Source organism: Myotis myotis, unplaced genomic scaffold (assembly GCF_014108235.1).
Source record: "Myotis myotis isolate mMyoMyo1 unplaced genomic scaffold, mMyoMyo1.p scaffold_m19_p_5, whole genome shotgun sequence".
Classification (NCBI taxonomy): Eukaryota; Metazoa; Chordata; class Mammalia; order Chiroptera; family Vespertilionidae; genus Myotis; species Myotis myotis.
Window position 1 is genome coordinate 74,847,069 of NW_023416357.1, and position 16,593 is coordinate 74,863,661.

Genomic DNA, 16,593 nt, shown 5'->3' on the forward strand with positions numbered 1-16,593 from the left:
TACCAAAACTGTATTAACATAGTATAATATCACAAAAGTTGTAGGAAATATTAAAAATCTGCAAATACCACATCATAGTTTGGTATTTAGTTTACTAAACACATGTAAAACATATACTGTGTACTATCTTTAATATTAATACAATAACAGACAAAACCAACCCAAAGGTGATAGAAGTCAAAAAGTGATTACTTGGAGGGAAGGATGATAAAATGTTCTAAAGATTTTTTGAGGTGCTAGTTGCTGGGGTATATGCAGTTAATAAAGCTCATGGACCTAATGCTTATGACTGTGTGTTTTATTTAAGCTTTATCCCAAGTAAAAAATTTAAAAAATACATTGTTGTTACTGTCAAAAATTTATCTTCATATTTGTTCTTTCCTATTTTCTGTGATTTCACTTTAACCTAGAACTTTTACATAAGAAATACACAGTTCAAGATGAATTCCTAGAAACAAAAGAAATAGAGCAGTGGTTCTCAACCTTCCTAATGCCGTGACCCTTTAATACAGTTCCTCATGTTGTGGTGACTCCCAATTTCATTGTTACAAATTGAACATAATTAAAGCATAGTGATTAATCATAAAAACAGTATGTAATTATATATGTGTTTTCTGATGGTCTTAGGCAACCCCTGTGAAAGGGTCGTTTGATCCCCAAAGGGGTCGTGACCCACAGGTTGAGAACCGCTGAAATAGAGTAAGGGTCACCATTCCCCTAGTCATGAATGTTTGGTATATACTTTTCTTCAGGGTCAAAGAGTCAAACATAAATTTCCCTAGTGATTGAACTAGTAGCCACGTAATCTTATGTACGTTTTTGACATTAATTTTACATTGAAATACATGTACAGTTGATCTAACCTTAGAGAGACAAAGATGCCTACTAAAATATTAATTATCTAAGAGTTGACACCAAGATTAATAACATTTGGAATTGGGGCCTAATGATCTTTTAATAACTTGTTGTTGTTTGTTTTTTAATTAGGAACCCATGAAATCCAGAGCACCACAGCTACATTTGGAATATAGATTTTACAAGCAGTTAGGATCTGGAGGTAAAATTTTATATTTTAACATTTGTAATGAAATGGATTGTCATGATAACTCTTCGGTTTCAAAGAATACTATTTAAATTGAGTTAAAGTGAATCACTTCTTAAGGAGTTACTTACCAGACATTTTCTTGCTGTAGTCTTAACATTCCCTTCTTTATTTTAAACTAAAGGCCCCATACATGAAATTCATGCATGGGTAGGGTCCCTAGGCCTGGCAGGGGATCAGGACCAATCTGTGGGGCGACCGGTGGGGTGATGGGGGGGGCGGACTGGCACCTGACTTGGCTGGCCTGGGGCCTGTGGGCTGGGGGCAGCTCCTGCGTCGAGTGTCTTCCCCCTGGTGGTCAGTATGCGTCATAGCAACCGGTTGTTCTGCCATTTGGTTGATTCGCATATTAGGCTTTTATTATATACTAGAGGCCCAGTGTACAAAAATTTGTGCACTCGGGGGAGTTCCTCAGCCCGGCCTATGCCCTCTTGCAGGCTGGGAAACCTCAGAGGATGGCCACCACCTTGCTTAGGCCTGCTCCCTGGGGGGATCGGGCCCAAGCTGGCAGTTAGACATCCCTCTGGCACCCTGGCAGCCCTTGGGGGATGTCCACTTGCCAGCGGGGAGCAGGCCTAAGCTGCAGTCTGACATCCTTAGTGCTGCTGAGGAGGCGGGAGCGGCTCCCACCACCACCGCTGTACTGGCAGCCATCAGCCTGGCTTGTGGCTGAGCAGAGCTCCCCCTGTGGGAGTGCACTGACCACCAGGGGGCAGCTCCTGCATTGAGCGTCTGCCCCCTGGTGGTCATTGTGTGTATAGTGACCAGTGATTCCCAGTCGTTCTGCTGTTAGGGTCAATTTGCATATTACCCTTTTACTATATAGGATAGAGGCCTGGTGCATGGGTGCGGGCCGGGTGGTTTGCCCTGAAGGGTGTCCCGGATCAGGGTGGGGGTCCCGCTGGGGTGCCTGGCCAGCCTGGGTGAGGGGTTGAGGGTCGTTTTCAGACTGGCCACACCCCCTTCAGGGTGGGGGTCCCCACTGGGGTGCCTGGTCAGCTTGGGTGAGAGGCTGATGGCTATTTGCAGCTGGTCACACCCCCTTCAGGGTGGGGGTCCTCACAGGGGTGCCTGGCCAGCCTGGGTGAGGGGCTGATGGCTGTTTGCAGGCTGGCCACACCCCTTTTGGGGTGGGGGGGTCCCCACTGGGGTGTCTGGCCAGTCTGGGTGAGGGGCTGAGGGCCATTTTCAGGCTTGCCAAGCCCCCCAGCGATAGAAGCTCCCAACCTCTCCTTTTCTTTTTTCTTTGTTTATTCTGGGATTTATTTACCTTCTATAATTGAAACTTTGTAGCCTTGTGAGGAGCTCAGAGCCAGCCAGGGCGGGCGGGAGGGAAGCTTGGCTTCCTCCATCGCCAGGGGCAACCCACGCCTCCTGCTCGCTCCAGCTCCGTGGCCACGGCTGGCTGAAATCAGGTATCTGGGGTTTATTTATCTTCTATAACTGAAACTTTGTTGCTTTGAGTGGAGCTCAGAGCCAGCCGCAGCAGGCGGGAAGCTTGGCTTCCTCCATCATTGGGGCAACCAAGTCTCCTGCTTGCTCCAGCTCTGTGGCCGCCAGCCGCCATCTTGGTTGGGTTAATTTGCATATAGTCACTCTGATTGGCTGGTGGGCGTGGCTTAAGGCATAGCATAGGTATGGCCAGTTTGCATGTTTGTCTTTTATTAGTGTAGCTTATTGGGTAGCCCCTAAATGTAATCACAAACATCCTTGTAAAGAGAGGCAGAGGGACATTTTATATTTACAGGAGAAGAGAAGGCAAAGTGGCTACTGAGGCAGAAATAGGAGTGACATAGCCCTAAGCCACGGAATGCTGGCAACCACCAGTAGCTTCATCTAGATTATCTATTAGAACCTCCAGAGGGACTGTGACTGTGCCCACACCTTGATTCAACCTAGTGCAACTGATTTCAGATTTATGGCCTCCAGAATTGTGAGAAAATTTTGTGGGTTTTATTATTTTTAAAGTATAGGGGGATAAAACTAATTGTATGTGAAGCCATGAATGACAGAAAGCCCAAAAAAGCTAAGTGAAAAATAAAGTTTATTGGCTCATGCACGAGAAATTTGGAGAGTACCTATGTTTAAGACATTGTATCCAGGACTTCAAATGCTGTCACAGGGCAGCCTTAAATTTGTCTCTGTGCTCTGCTGTGTGTGTGTGTGTGTGTGTGTGTGTGTGTGTGTGTAAGCTTCATTCTTTGATTAGCTCTTCTTATGAGAGATGGCAGAGGTGGTTACCAGTAGCTTAGCAATTATAAAAACACCTCTTTCCTAAAAAAACCAGCAAAAATTGTTGAACTGAATCTTACTATCTTATTTTGTGCTCCATGTCTTTCCTTGACTTAATCACTATGAATTTGATTGCCAGATTCAGTTCCTGTGCTTATCCCAAGAACTACCTGAAACTCAGGCACTGTGAATGGGGAGTGGTAGTTGCCCAATGAGAAACTGAGGTGTTATCAGAAGAAGGAAGATTGGATGCTGGGAGATAATGACAGTAGTTCTATCTACTTAAGTAGGAAAACTACTGTAGAAGAATTGCAATGAATACTTTAATTAGATAAGAATGAGTAAGTCAATTGAGAACTTATGGAGTCATTGAATTGAATTCCAAAGGTGCACTCACTTTTATTATTTTCTTTGCCATTTTTAACTTTAAAAATTAAACATACATCTTTTACTGCTTGAATGCCATAAGGTTTCAGTATTGCACAACTCCAGGGACCACCACTTATAGGGTAGTCTATATGTACAAGGGTGTTCCCCTGTGCTCCATGGCATAGCATTTATGTAGATTGGATATGAATGGTATTGCCCAAAAGTGTGCATTGTGATGACTCTGAAACACTGACAAGTGTAGATATTGTCAAATATTCCATATGCATCATGTGAATTTTGGTTACTTGTTAGTGTTGTTATCAATAATTAATTTTTAAAACATTTTTTATTATCCATGTGAACTTTGAGGAAAGACTGCTGATTTTAAAATAATTTGATTTTGGAATTGATATTTGAAAGGATTTTATTTTCAGACTGCTTTTAGTATTAAATGGGCCACTAAGATAATTTAACCTATAATTCACTTATTGTATTTTAGGTATCAATTTAAGTAGCAACTTAATCAATATCCAGAATATATAAAGAATTCCTAAAACTCAACAGCAAAAATACAAATAATTCAATCCAAAAATGGGCAGAGGAACTTGCATAGACATTTTTCCAAGGAAGATATACAAATGGTCAATAAGCACATGGAAAGATGCTCAATATCACTAAGCATTATTGAAATGTAAATAGAAGCCACAAAAACATACCACTTCACAGCAATTAAAATCTCTATTATCAAACAAAAAACAAACCAGAAACCAGTTAATAGGTGTTGGTGTGAATGTGTAAAAGTTGGGATTTTTGTGCATTGCTGGTGGGAATGTAAAATGGCATAACAGCTGGGAAAAGAAAGCAGTGTGACTGTTCCTCAGAAATTTAAACATAGAGTTATTATTTGATCCAGCAGTTTCACTTCTGGTCATACACACATGTACAAGCAGATATTTGTACATCTGTTCATAGCTGCATTATTTGCAATAGCCAAAAGATCAAAACCCACCAGTGTCTATTGATGGCTGAATGAATAAACAGAATGTGGTACATACACAATTTAATATTATTGAGCCTTAAAAAGGAAGGAAATTCTTACACATAGTACGATATACGTGAACCTTGAGGACATTATGCTAAATGAAATAAGCTAATCGCAAAAGGACAAATACTCTGTGATTCCACTTATTTCAGGTACCCAAATAGATTCATAGAGATAGAAAGCAGGATGCTATTTGCCATGGGTTAAGGCAGTGGTTCTCAACCTTTCTAATGCCGCGACTCTTTCATACAGTTCCTCATGTTGTGGTGACCCCCAACCATAAAATTATTTTCGTTGCTACTTCATACCTGTAATTTAGCTACTGTTATGAATCGTAATGTAAATATCTGATATGCAGGATATATTTTCATTGTTAAAAATTGAACATAATTAAAGCATAGTGATTAATCACAAAAACAATATGTAATTATATATGTGTTTTCCAATGGCCTTAGGCGACCCCTGTGAAAGGGTCGTTTGACCCCCAAAGGGGTTGCGACCCACAGGTTGGTGACCCACAGGTTGAGAACCGCTGGGTTAAGGGGAGAGGTGAATGGAAAATATTGTTTAACTAGAGGCCCAGTTCATGAATTTCTTGCAAAGGTAGGGTCCCTAGTGGCTGCCAGCTGCTGGCTGGGGCCTTCCTTCATTCCGCGCTGCCCCCTGGTGGTCAGCGCACATCATAGCGAGTGATAGAACTCCCGGTCGTTTGAGGGGACACTTTGCATATTAGGCTTTTATATATAATATAAAAGGGGCCCGGTGCATGAAATTTGTGCACGGGCACGGTTTCTAGGCCTGGCCAGTGATTGAAGTGCGAGTGTCTGGTGTGGAAGGGCAGGTCCCAGCTGACCTCTGGGCCCCCGGGCCCCCATGTGCTCCCTTACGCCTGAGTCCCCACGTGAAGATGCGGTAAGTGCGGCTGGACGCCGTGGGCCGGGGCACAGTGTGGGCCTCTGGGCCACCCTATGGTGCCACATGAAAGCTAGGCGGGAAGCGCATTCTCTCCCTGCTGGCCTTGCAGACTGGCTCCTGCACGAACCCACGGGGAGCCCGACCGGCCCCTGCAGTCCCGGCAGCTGCGGCCCAGCACACCTAGAAGATGCCGCATGGGTGCAGGTCGGGCTCCTCACGGGGACCCGGCACCTGAGTGTGTGGGGGCTTCCCCTACTGCAAGCCCTGGCATCCTGGGGGAGGATAATAGGGGGAGTGAGAGCGAGCTTGGTGGACACCCTGCATTCTCACCACACCTCCATCCCCGTCACCCCCTCCCCAAGGTAGCTGGCGAGAGGTCACAGTGCATTCCCAACACCTGCCATGTTCCGCGCTGCCCCCTGGTGGTCAGCACACATCATAGCGAGCGGTCGAATTTCTGGTAGAACGACCGCCTGACAATTTGCGTATTAGGCTTTTATTATATAGGATGGGATGGGTAGTGGTGGTGGTTGTGCAACAGTATGAATATACCTAATGTCATTGAACTGTAGACTTAAAAATGATTAAAATGATAATTTTATTTAATGTATATTTACCACAATAAAAACATAAATTAAAAAGATTTATTTTCAATTATTTAATGAGATATTTTTGAAAAAATATATGATTTATCTAGTTCTGCCTGTGTGGTTTTTTTTTTTAAAATTTTGTTATATAAATTAACCCATTTATTATAAGCTCGCAATGTTTCAAATTGTGGAGCTTCTACTGGTCTTTCAATTCCTTCAGTCTTCTGATGGCTGACTTTACTGTGACGGCAGAAGTGGTGTTGTAGGTCCAGGCACCACCAGCGACGGTTTTCATGCAGGAACCACAGTGCCAGATCCCCATGGCTTGCCTCTTCATCTTGGTTTTGCCACAGAAGGAGCAGGTGTACTTGGCGTGCTGGCTGATTTCAATTTTCTTCACCATTTTTCTGAGGGAGGTGCCATAACGGGTCCGTATTTACCGACGATTCCGACCTTCTTGGTGCGTTTAGCCATGTCACCGTGAACTAGGTTGGACGCCAAGAGGAAGCCTGCCTGTGTGGGTTTTGATCCTCCTATAAAGTCCGCATATCTCTCTCTTTAACTTCCCTGACAATGTCTTTCTTATTTTGTTCACTGAAACTGTTATATACATACAGTAGAATTGTCCAATTTTACTGCAGTGTGATTATGAGGGTCTGGCCCTTTGTATGAGGATTGGAATATTGTTTTATACCACTGTCACTTTCTATGATGCAAAAATTTAATGTATTGATTAGTCTTGTCACATCCACCCAACCTTTATTGAGTAAACTAAAGATCTAGATTTGGGAGTAATCAGTACATAGGTGGTTTTCAAGCCAAGGGAATGGATGAGATCTACCAGGGGAAATACAGAGAATGATGAGGGAAGAGGTATCGGCAGAACTATGCTGACTACTGCGTTGGATAGGAATGAATTTGTCAGTAACCAAAGTCATGCAACAGTATCTTAAATAAGTGAGGGGATGTTATGTGAGGAAAAATAAACAAGGAGTTCTGAAGCGGACAATGTAAAGTTGAGATAGCTACTCAAAAGTAAGGAATCAGGCACTCTCTAACTTCCTGCTCCTATTTTTAGTATGTGGCTTTCATCTTTATGATCCTGGATAGTTTATACCAGGAGGGAGGGGAGGAAAAGATGAAATTACTATCTCTATCAGGGTTGGGGAACCTCTTTCCTCTCAAGGTCCATTTGGATATTTATAACATCGTTCACTTAATATAATCCACTTGAAATAAATTTATGTTGCTATGAGAAAAGAGCCTAGATTTATTGAATTTTGAGACCCACCTGCAGTTGCTTTGGCAAGGTCAGACCAAATGATTTTGTGGGTGTTATACAGCCCTCTGGCCGTATGTTCCCCACCCCTGATCTATATAGAGATAACTTCCAATTCTTTATCTCCTGTCTCCATTCTTAAAATCTAGATATACACATATGTCCTTACTGGAATCAGAATTCTAATATACCTAGACTTATGCTCCTTACCTTCTTTTCTGCTTACTTTTCCAATGATTTTTTTCTCTCTTCCAAAAAACCTGTTTTCTTTTCTGAATTATCTTGTTCCGTTAGTGGTACACACATTAAAGCTGAAAATGTTAGTCACCTTTGATTTTGGCCTCTTAGCATAATCAGAAAATTCTGTCAGTTCTGTCTCTTCTCCCAGTCTCCTTGTCACTTTTCTTTGAATTGGGCCTCCTGTTGTGCATCTCACCTCCTTCTTACTTTCTATTCCTCCTAGAGGGTTATTATTTAGCATAAAGTCCACATTGCTTTCTCTTTCTACTAACTCACTTTTTAGTTGCCCTAAACTTACTATTCCTTGAATAGATCTTACTATTTTCATATGTCTGTATTTTTTATTTTTGGGAATGTCTTTCTTTTTCAATGAATTCCTTCTTTCTTCAAGCCCACCTAAATGTCACCTCTTTTGCAGTGCATTTTCTTACATCTGTTTGTTCTCTCCCAAAACACTTTTTCTTGGACCTGAAATTTTTGTGAATGTATCTTTATTTTTCTTTTACCATATCATATTATATTATATTATTATTTCCTTATGTCTGTCTCTTCCACTAAAATTTGAACTCTTTGAGGGCAGGGAAATAATATATTCATCTTTTTATCCTTGAAACTGAGAATGATCAATAAAGTAGGTCCTTGATAAATGACTGAAGTGATAAATTCTTAAATGAGAATAATAGACAGTTTTATTAGATATAAAGTTGTGATACAAAATCTCCAAAATTTCCTCTTTAAGTTCTGTGATTATATGTTTAAAGTTTGGTATTTTAATATTTTACAAAATTATTATTCTTTTTTTTCTTTTTTTATTATTAGTTAAGGTATTACAAATGTGTCCTCATCCCCCCCATTAACCCCCAACCTCCCCCCCCCACACAAACTCATGCTCCCATCCCCCTGTTGTCCATGTCCATTGGTTTGGCTTATATACATGTATACAAGTCCTTCGGTTGATCTCTTCCCCTTACCCCCGCCCTCCCCTACTTTCCTTCTGGGGATTGATAGCCTGATCGCTGTTTCTCAGTCTTTGGGTCTGTCCCTTTTCATCAGTCTATGTTGTTCTCTATAATCCACAAATGAGTGAGATCATGTGGTATTTATCTTTCTCTGACTGGCTTATTTCACTTAGCATAATGCTCTCCAGTTCCATCCATGCTGTTGCAAAAGGCAAGAGTTCCTTTTTTTGTACCGCAGCATAGTATTCCATTGTGTATATGTACCACAGTTTTCTAATCCACTCATCTGCTGATGGGCACTTAGGCTGTTTCCAAATCTTAGCTATGGTGAATTCTGCTGCTATGAACATAGGGGTGCATATATCCTTTCTGATTGGCATTTCTGGTTTCTTGGGATATATTCCTAGTAGTGGGATCACTGGGTCAAATGGGAGTTCCATTTTTAGTCTCCTGAGGTAAAATTATTATTCTTAAATTTTGAGTTTTATTTTATTTCTGACAGCCATATAATTTCAAATTTTTTTATTTAATTATTTTATTATCTAGTGATTAGGTAAATTTAATTTTTCATTTTAGAGATCTAGAAATATGATTGTACACATTCAGTAATATCTAAAGGAAAAATCAGTAATATTTTTTAAATTAATGGAAATGATAAAGCAAGGAGATATGCAAATGCTTATTTAATGAACTGAATTATACATCTCAGTCATCAGAAATAAGTCACTTTTCAGAGTAGGATTGGTTTTAATGATTAGGTTTATTTTTTTATATACTTTGAAAAAGTTTAGTTGAATTGTTGAAACTTTATGAAAATGCTTGGAACATATTTTGAAATTTATAGGGAATTTTTTTTTGAGAACCTGTGATTATGAGTAATGCTTTTTTATGTTAAATTACTTCTTTGACATCAGATGATTTTCAATAGCCAATACTGGGGAAACTTTGCAATTAAATTATTTGATGAAATTTCTTTATCAAGCTGATATCTTTATCACAGAAAGTAAAATAACTTTTTTTCTGTCATAAATTGTTACTTATCAAAGTAAGTAAAATAATCTTTTCTGTCATAAATTACTTGTTCATGGCAAATCGCTAACTATAGAAATGACATTAAACATACGGTTTGAAACCATGCATTTTTTATATCATTGTTTCTCAAGCGAGTGGCTTGATACTATGTTTCCTGAGCTATGATGTTCTAAACAATATGCAGTTTGATAATAGCAGCAGTAGCTGTTTCTAAAATTATACTTCTGTGTAGTATTGCCTTCTTAGAACTGTTAAAAGAACTTCTCTTCTTTCTTTATACTGACTCCTTTGCCTTCTCAGTTTGTGCCTTGTTAAAAGTCAGGATTGATGTGTTTCCTGTGTGTTTTGCTCTGGTTTATAGATACATTTTCACATTTTTTCAATATTATTTAGCTCTGTCTGCTAGCTAAATGAGTGTTGGTAATTCCATATTGGATGGAAATTTTATCATACTACTCACTGTTGAGAAACATTGTGTGTAATAGTTTTAGTCTTTTAAACATGAGTGTACACATTCAGTAATATCTAAAATTCCTTCTATTCACTGAGTTGCCAGATTAGATTTTCCTCTGATCATGTCTTAAATTTAAGAAGTTCTGCTATTTTTATATAGAAGTGTCTGTTTGAGAAAACTGAGAGAAAATACTGTAAAAACCAGGAAAGTTAAGTGAATAAACTAATTAGAATATTACCTACAGTATTTTGGTATCAACAAAAATAATGAAGAATACTATGTGAATAGGTGGTTAGTGCAGACTTAATCTCAGCTCAGATAACCAACAGTTTATGTAGCAGATTCTTAGAGTTCTTTTTTCTATCTTAGATTAATGGCTTTTAGAAGACATCTTAAGTATATGTAATAATTTTAATTCTTTTAAAAAATATATTTTATTGATTTTTTACAGAGAGGAAGGGAGAGGGATAGAGTTAGAAACATTGATGAGAGAGAAACATGGATCAGCTGCCTCCTGCACACCCCCTACTGGGGATGTGCCCACAATCAAGGTACATGCCCTTGACCGGAATCGAACCTGGGACCCTTCAGTCCGCAGGCTGACGCTCTATCCACTGAGCCAAACTGGTTAGGGCAATAATTCTAATTCTTTATAGAGGACTCTTCTGTATGAGAATTTCTGTAAGTTATGCATTGCTAAACTTTCACTAATTTATATGTGAATATATGTGTGCATTGGTACTAGTAGATGGAAGTGTACGAAGTTTTTTTGTTATAGTTTATGGAGAATGTGCACATTTAAAGAATGCTATGCTATGAATTCTTGAAATATGTTTGGTTTGTATGGTATAGGTATTAGGATTGTTGTATATTATGTGGTAATTACTGTATTTTTAGAGATTAATTAATCACATAAGAATCTTAAAAAAGAAACCATACTTTTTGAATAGGATATGACTACATGGAGATAAAAGATTTAATTTTCTAAAATACAGCAGCATTTTTGTTATTTCCTATTTAATAGTAAAAAGAAAGGAAGCAAAAAGCCATGTAAAACAATATGTTGATTTTATATTTCATGTTTTATTTTAGATTTAAATATAAAGTAGCACATTGTTAGAAGAAAAAGTTTGTAATCTTAAAACTTGGGGTAAAAATGATACAATCCATTTTTTTAATTATTTAGGCCCAAAGAGTATAATAACTGAATAATGAATAATATATCATATTCATATATTTATTGAATACTTAATATAATAAATAATTCTTGTGATGTTATTTTTTAATGTTCTTTGAAATTTAGAGTAATATCTAATGTATAAATAGAATTATCACAGAAAGAACTATTTCTTCTTTTTTACAGTTTGGGTGGCTTTATTCCTTTTATTTGAGGTTAAGTGGTAGACTTTTACTACTAAATGTGGGTGCTGTGGTATTTTAATGGAGTAACTTTTACCAAGTTTGGAACTCATTGCACCTGTTTGTTCATAACAGCGCTTAAAATTTTTGGGTCCTTTTATACTCCTAAAACTTTTTGAGGATCCCAGAGAACTTTTCCTGTTGTGGGTTATAGCTGTTGATAGTTACCATTTGAGAAATTAAAATAGAAATATAAAAATATTGCCACATTAATTCATTTTAAAATAACAGTATTTTAAAATCAAAACTGACTATATATTCCAAATAAGAAAAAGTGAGAAAAGTGGCCTTGTTTTACATATTTTGGACATCTCTTTAATATCTGGCTTAATAGAAAACAGCCAGGTTCTCATATCTTCTTCATTCATTTAGTCCATTGCCAAATTATGTCATATAGCCTCTGGAAAACTGACTATTCACTTGTGAAAGAACAGAGTTAAAAAGGTAAATAACATCTTAGTGTTACTATAAAAGTAATTTGATGTCAGTGACCTCCTGAAAGGGTCTCATGGACCATCTACATCTGTCCCCAAGTATTTCCAGACCATATGTTGAGAACTGCTGAGCTAGGAGTATAAACATTTATGCTAAAGGTTAAGAATGCCTTAAAGTAAAACTGCTTTGGAAAAGAACATAGCCTGTGTGATAATTCTGTACTTAGTATTTGTAATCAGATTCTAAGTTTTCTTAAATAGATCTGTAAATTTTAAATTTTCAAACAAGAATATTAATTTTTTGTTTTTTTTCCTCCAATATGAATACTACTGAACCTGAAAATGGAAAGAAACATCCTGGTATTATTTCTTTTAATGATATGCTTAACTCTCACTTATAAGGAACTGAAGTACTTTAATACATTGCTCACAGTACTAAGTACTCTTTAAGAGTATTAGACCTCCTTATGTTGTTTTGTGACATAAATTAAGGTTATTCGTCGCTTAAATGGAATGCTGAAATATAAAATGAAATGTTTAGTAAAATTAATTTGGGTAGAGTAAGTGTAAGATTGTATTTTAAAATAATATGTGATTTTTGCGTTCTTGCCCATTGTTGAGCTTTGCTTGGGAAAAATAAAATACACTTGTCTTGAAAAGTGGAGATGCTAATAAGCATCCCTGAAAAATACTGATGGTGGACATTATCAGAACTTTGATGAATTCACAATGGGTGGCTTTTTATAGTAGTTTCAGAAAATAATTTTAGAATAATAGGAATTGGGTGGAGTAAAAGTTTATAGTTGAAATTTCACTAAATATAAGAACAAATACAAAAGCTTGCTTTTGCCCATGAGTTGGAATGCATCCATGCAATTCAGTAGCCAAATACTTTGATCAAGAGACAGCTAGTAACTTAACACCTTCATTACTCTTCCTGCTAAGCCTTCTTTCTGAGCCTTTCTCTTCTCTGTTACCCTCTTTTCCCTTACCTCTCCCACTTCCAAAAACACTCACTTGTGGTCTTGACTACCATATTTGTATTGTTGTGATTATTTTGTTTTGTTTTTGCTTAGCATACTCCCTAGCCCGTTTGTGAGAAAACAATCCAGACCTGTCCTTGGAAATGAAATTCTAATTTGATCTTTACAGTGCTTGCTTTATATTTGTCATTTAAAAAAAAATGTATAACTCTTGATTTTATATTTCAATGACATAAAATTTGTGTTGAAATACATTATCAATAGTTATCTATAAAGTTTATATATTCATTGACTCACAGAACAGTATGTATCTCAAGGAGTCATTCAGAGCTAGGTCATCTTTTTTTTTCACCAATGATTTGTACTGAGTCATATTTTAAGGTAAAATCACATTGCATGATAAAGCTGAGGTATTTTCATTCATATTGGAGTCTCAATGTCTGTTTAAATTTACTCACTGAAATATAATGCTATTTATGGGACTTAGTCATTTTGGATAATGTAGCGATACGTAATTCTGAGACACTTTGAAACCATTAAAGAAAGAAAATTTTGGAGAAAATTGAAGTAGCTCATTTTTCTCCCTTTGCTGACCTTTTTCATGGTGTTATTTTAGAAACTCAAAGGTATGGTATGCATATCACTTGTTTGAATGTACATGTTAGGTACACATTCTCCTCCCAGCAGTGAGCTGGCTTACTTGAAGTATAGCAGAAAAGACTTACTTATGCGTACCTTCCCTTGGCTATGAGAAATTCTGTGGGAATAATTATGAATTTGGGTCATGCTTCAGAGATAGTTTGAAAAGAGGAGACTTATGGTTGGATAAAAACCAAAGTTTAACAACTTAGATGGCAGAACTAGGGTAGAAATTTTTTGAAATGCAACCGTAGAAGTGTTCAAACCAAGTGAGGCAGAGTAAATGTGGGCCTTAGCATGGATCTATTTATTCCTCCTATTAGGAAGTTATGGTGGGAAGGGAGAAGAAGCTAGATTTACATTATAGTCTGAATAGTATACTTTGCTTTATTCCTTAGAACTCCAAAATGAAGTTAATAGTTCAGAGTAGAGGTAAGACTATATAACTTTGAATATTAGGGAGAGTATTTGAGAAATACTAGTTCAGTTACAGTTAATGTATGGATTAAATAAATGTGGTCTAAATCTTCTTCCAATTCAAGTTTTTCTTTGTGGTCCCAAAAGAATTTTTTTTTTAATATATTTATTACAGAGAGGAAGGGAGAGAGATAGAGAGTTAGAAACATCGATGAGAGAGAAACATCGATCAGCTGCCTTCTGCACATCTCCTACTGGGGATGTGCCCGCAACCCAGGTACATGCCCTTGACCGGAATCGGACCTGGGACTTTTGAGTCCGCAGGCCGACGCTCTATCCACTGAGCCAAACCGGTTTCGGCCCAAAAGAATTTTTAAAATGTGCATTTTATTCCTGATTATAAAGGTAGTGCATGTGTTTCAGAACAATTTGGAAAAGTTTAAGAAATATAAAAGAGAAAGTAGAAATCACTTTTGCTTCCAAAATGGGTATGACATATTTTGCCTAATTAGTCCAGGGTTGGTGGATGTTTAGGTAGTTTCCTGTTGTTGTTTTTTACTGTTACAAGCAGTGCAGCTTCAACATCACTGTATGCATGCTTTTGCTTATTTTGAAAAGGGAAAGGCAAGTTCCTCCAAAAATATACCAGTTCATATTCTTGTCAACAAGGTTTTAACTCAAAACTTTGTAAACCTTGATTAATACATTAACTTTTAAATTATTAATATCCTTTTGATACTCTACCAAAACTTCACAGGTGATTGTTTTTCTTGTTTTAATCACCTGAGAATGTTTTTTCATTGGCTTTTATTTATTTTTTAAAAATATGTTTTTTATTGATTTCAGAGAGGGAAAGGAAGAGGGAGAGAGAGATAGAAACATCAATGATAAATTTCATCAACCAGCTGCCTCCTGTATGCCCCCTACTGGCAATTGAGCCTGCAACCCAGGCTTGTGCCTTGATGGGGAGTCAAACCATGACCTCCTGGTTCATGGGTTCACGCTCAATCACTGAGCCACATCGGCTGGGCTTCCATTGATTTTTTATACAGAGTGGAAAGGAGGAAGGAGAGGGGAGGGAGGGAGGGAGGGAGGGAGAGAGAGAGAGAGAGAGAGAGAGAGAGGAGAGAGAAGAGAGAAGAGAGAGGTGTGAGAGAGACACATGGATTGGTTGCTTCCCACATGTGCCCTGTGTGGGATGGAGCATGCAGCTGAGGCACATGCTCTAGCCTGGGAATCAAACCCATGACCCTTCTGTCCTTGGGCTGCTGTTCTAACCACTGTACAAATTGTTAGGGCAGGGGATTGTTTCTTAAAGGTCAGTTGCAATGTAGAGTTAGAAACCATATAAAAAAATTTTTTCCTGTTTTGCTCATTCAGAACTAAAATTTTTCTGTTTCCTGTTCATACTTTTAATCAATTACTTGTGCATGATTTTGTAAATATATACATTGGTGATTTGGAAAATACTGGTTCACTAAGTTATTTCAAATAATGACACATTTCATTACGAAATTTAAATTATAATAGTATCATCACAGTTTTATCAGAAAGGGTTTGTTTGTTTCTTTAAGTATTGCAGAAGCTTTCAGGTTCATCCTGGCAGATATAAATTTTGCAAAATTCTAAGTTTTACTTGAAAGCGTGAACTTTATTGTTGGTATCAAATAGGAACAAGTATTTTAGGTTTTCTTAAATTAACAGACTGTTCATTTTCGAAATGCCTTTTATTTCTTTTTCTTTTTGCTTCATTGCATTGTTGAATAGAAGAGGTGACAGTGGACAGACATCCTTCTCTTGTTCCTAGTCTTTCACCTTCAGGTCTGATGTTAGCTGGTCGTTTTTTTAGATGCCTTTACCAGGTTGAGGACCTTCTATTCCAGATCTGCTTAGAGCTATGTCAGATGCTTTTTCAGCATCTATTAAGGTGATCTAGTGCTTTTTCACATTTAATTTGTCATTATGGTGAGTGACAATGATGGATTTCTAAATAGTAACTTAAACTTGCTTTCCTGGGTTGAATCATCCTTGATCATGGCATCTTGTTCACACATAATCTCTAATGTCTAACTGAGTCCCGAAAAGATATAGCAGATGCTCAAAAAGCATTTGTTGAATTAAGACAAAATTCTTAAGTGGTTTTCCGTTTTTGAAAACCTTTGAAAAAAGTTAGTCAGTGAATAAACCAAAATAAGTTGCTACCTTATTCAGTGATCATTACGCAACAACTTTAACTATAGAAATATAGATGGTGACTCAGGAGGAAGTAGAAAAGCCTTTGACAGTCCTTCCATTGAAGAACTTCAGACCTGTTTATTTTTATATTCTAAATATAGTTCTGACAAGCTTGATGATCTGGTTTCCTTGCACCCTGATCAGAAGCAACAAACTAAAGGGTGGAAATGAGTTATTAGAGATTGCTAAAATTAAAAAATTCCCATGGTATAGAGGGGAAAATGTCATTGTAGAAATAATTTTAAAAGCTTA

General features: G+C 37.7%; 1 protein-coding gene and 1 pseudogene across 17 annotated transcripts in view; one reads left to right on the forward strand and one right to left on the reverse strand.

The window, feature by feature from the left end:
- CSNK1G3 (casein kinase 1 gamma 3) overlaps window positions 1-16,593 on the forward strand; it is a 117,146-nt gene that overhangs the window by 56,739 nt on the left and 43,814 nt on the right. For 15 of the 17 annotated variants that reach the window (XR_004967393.1, XR_004967392.1, XR_004967394.1 and 12 more), the window contains one exon: window positions 988-1,057. The exons of 1 other annotated variant lie outside the window; for it this stretch is intronic. Coding sequence is in view for 13 of the 16 variants with exons in the window: in XM_036308118.1 (XP_036164011.1) it covers window positions 988-1,057 (70 nt within the window). In the remaining 3 variants the exon portion in view is untranslated. Of the gene's footprint in view, window positions 1-987; window positions 1,058-11,506; window positions 12,428-16,593 lie in introns of those variants that run through there. One more of the 17 variants, XM_036308130.1, reaches the window with a different exon arrangement.
- Window positions 6,387-6,724, reverse strand: LOC118655787 (annotated as a pseudogene).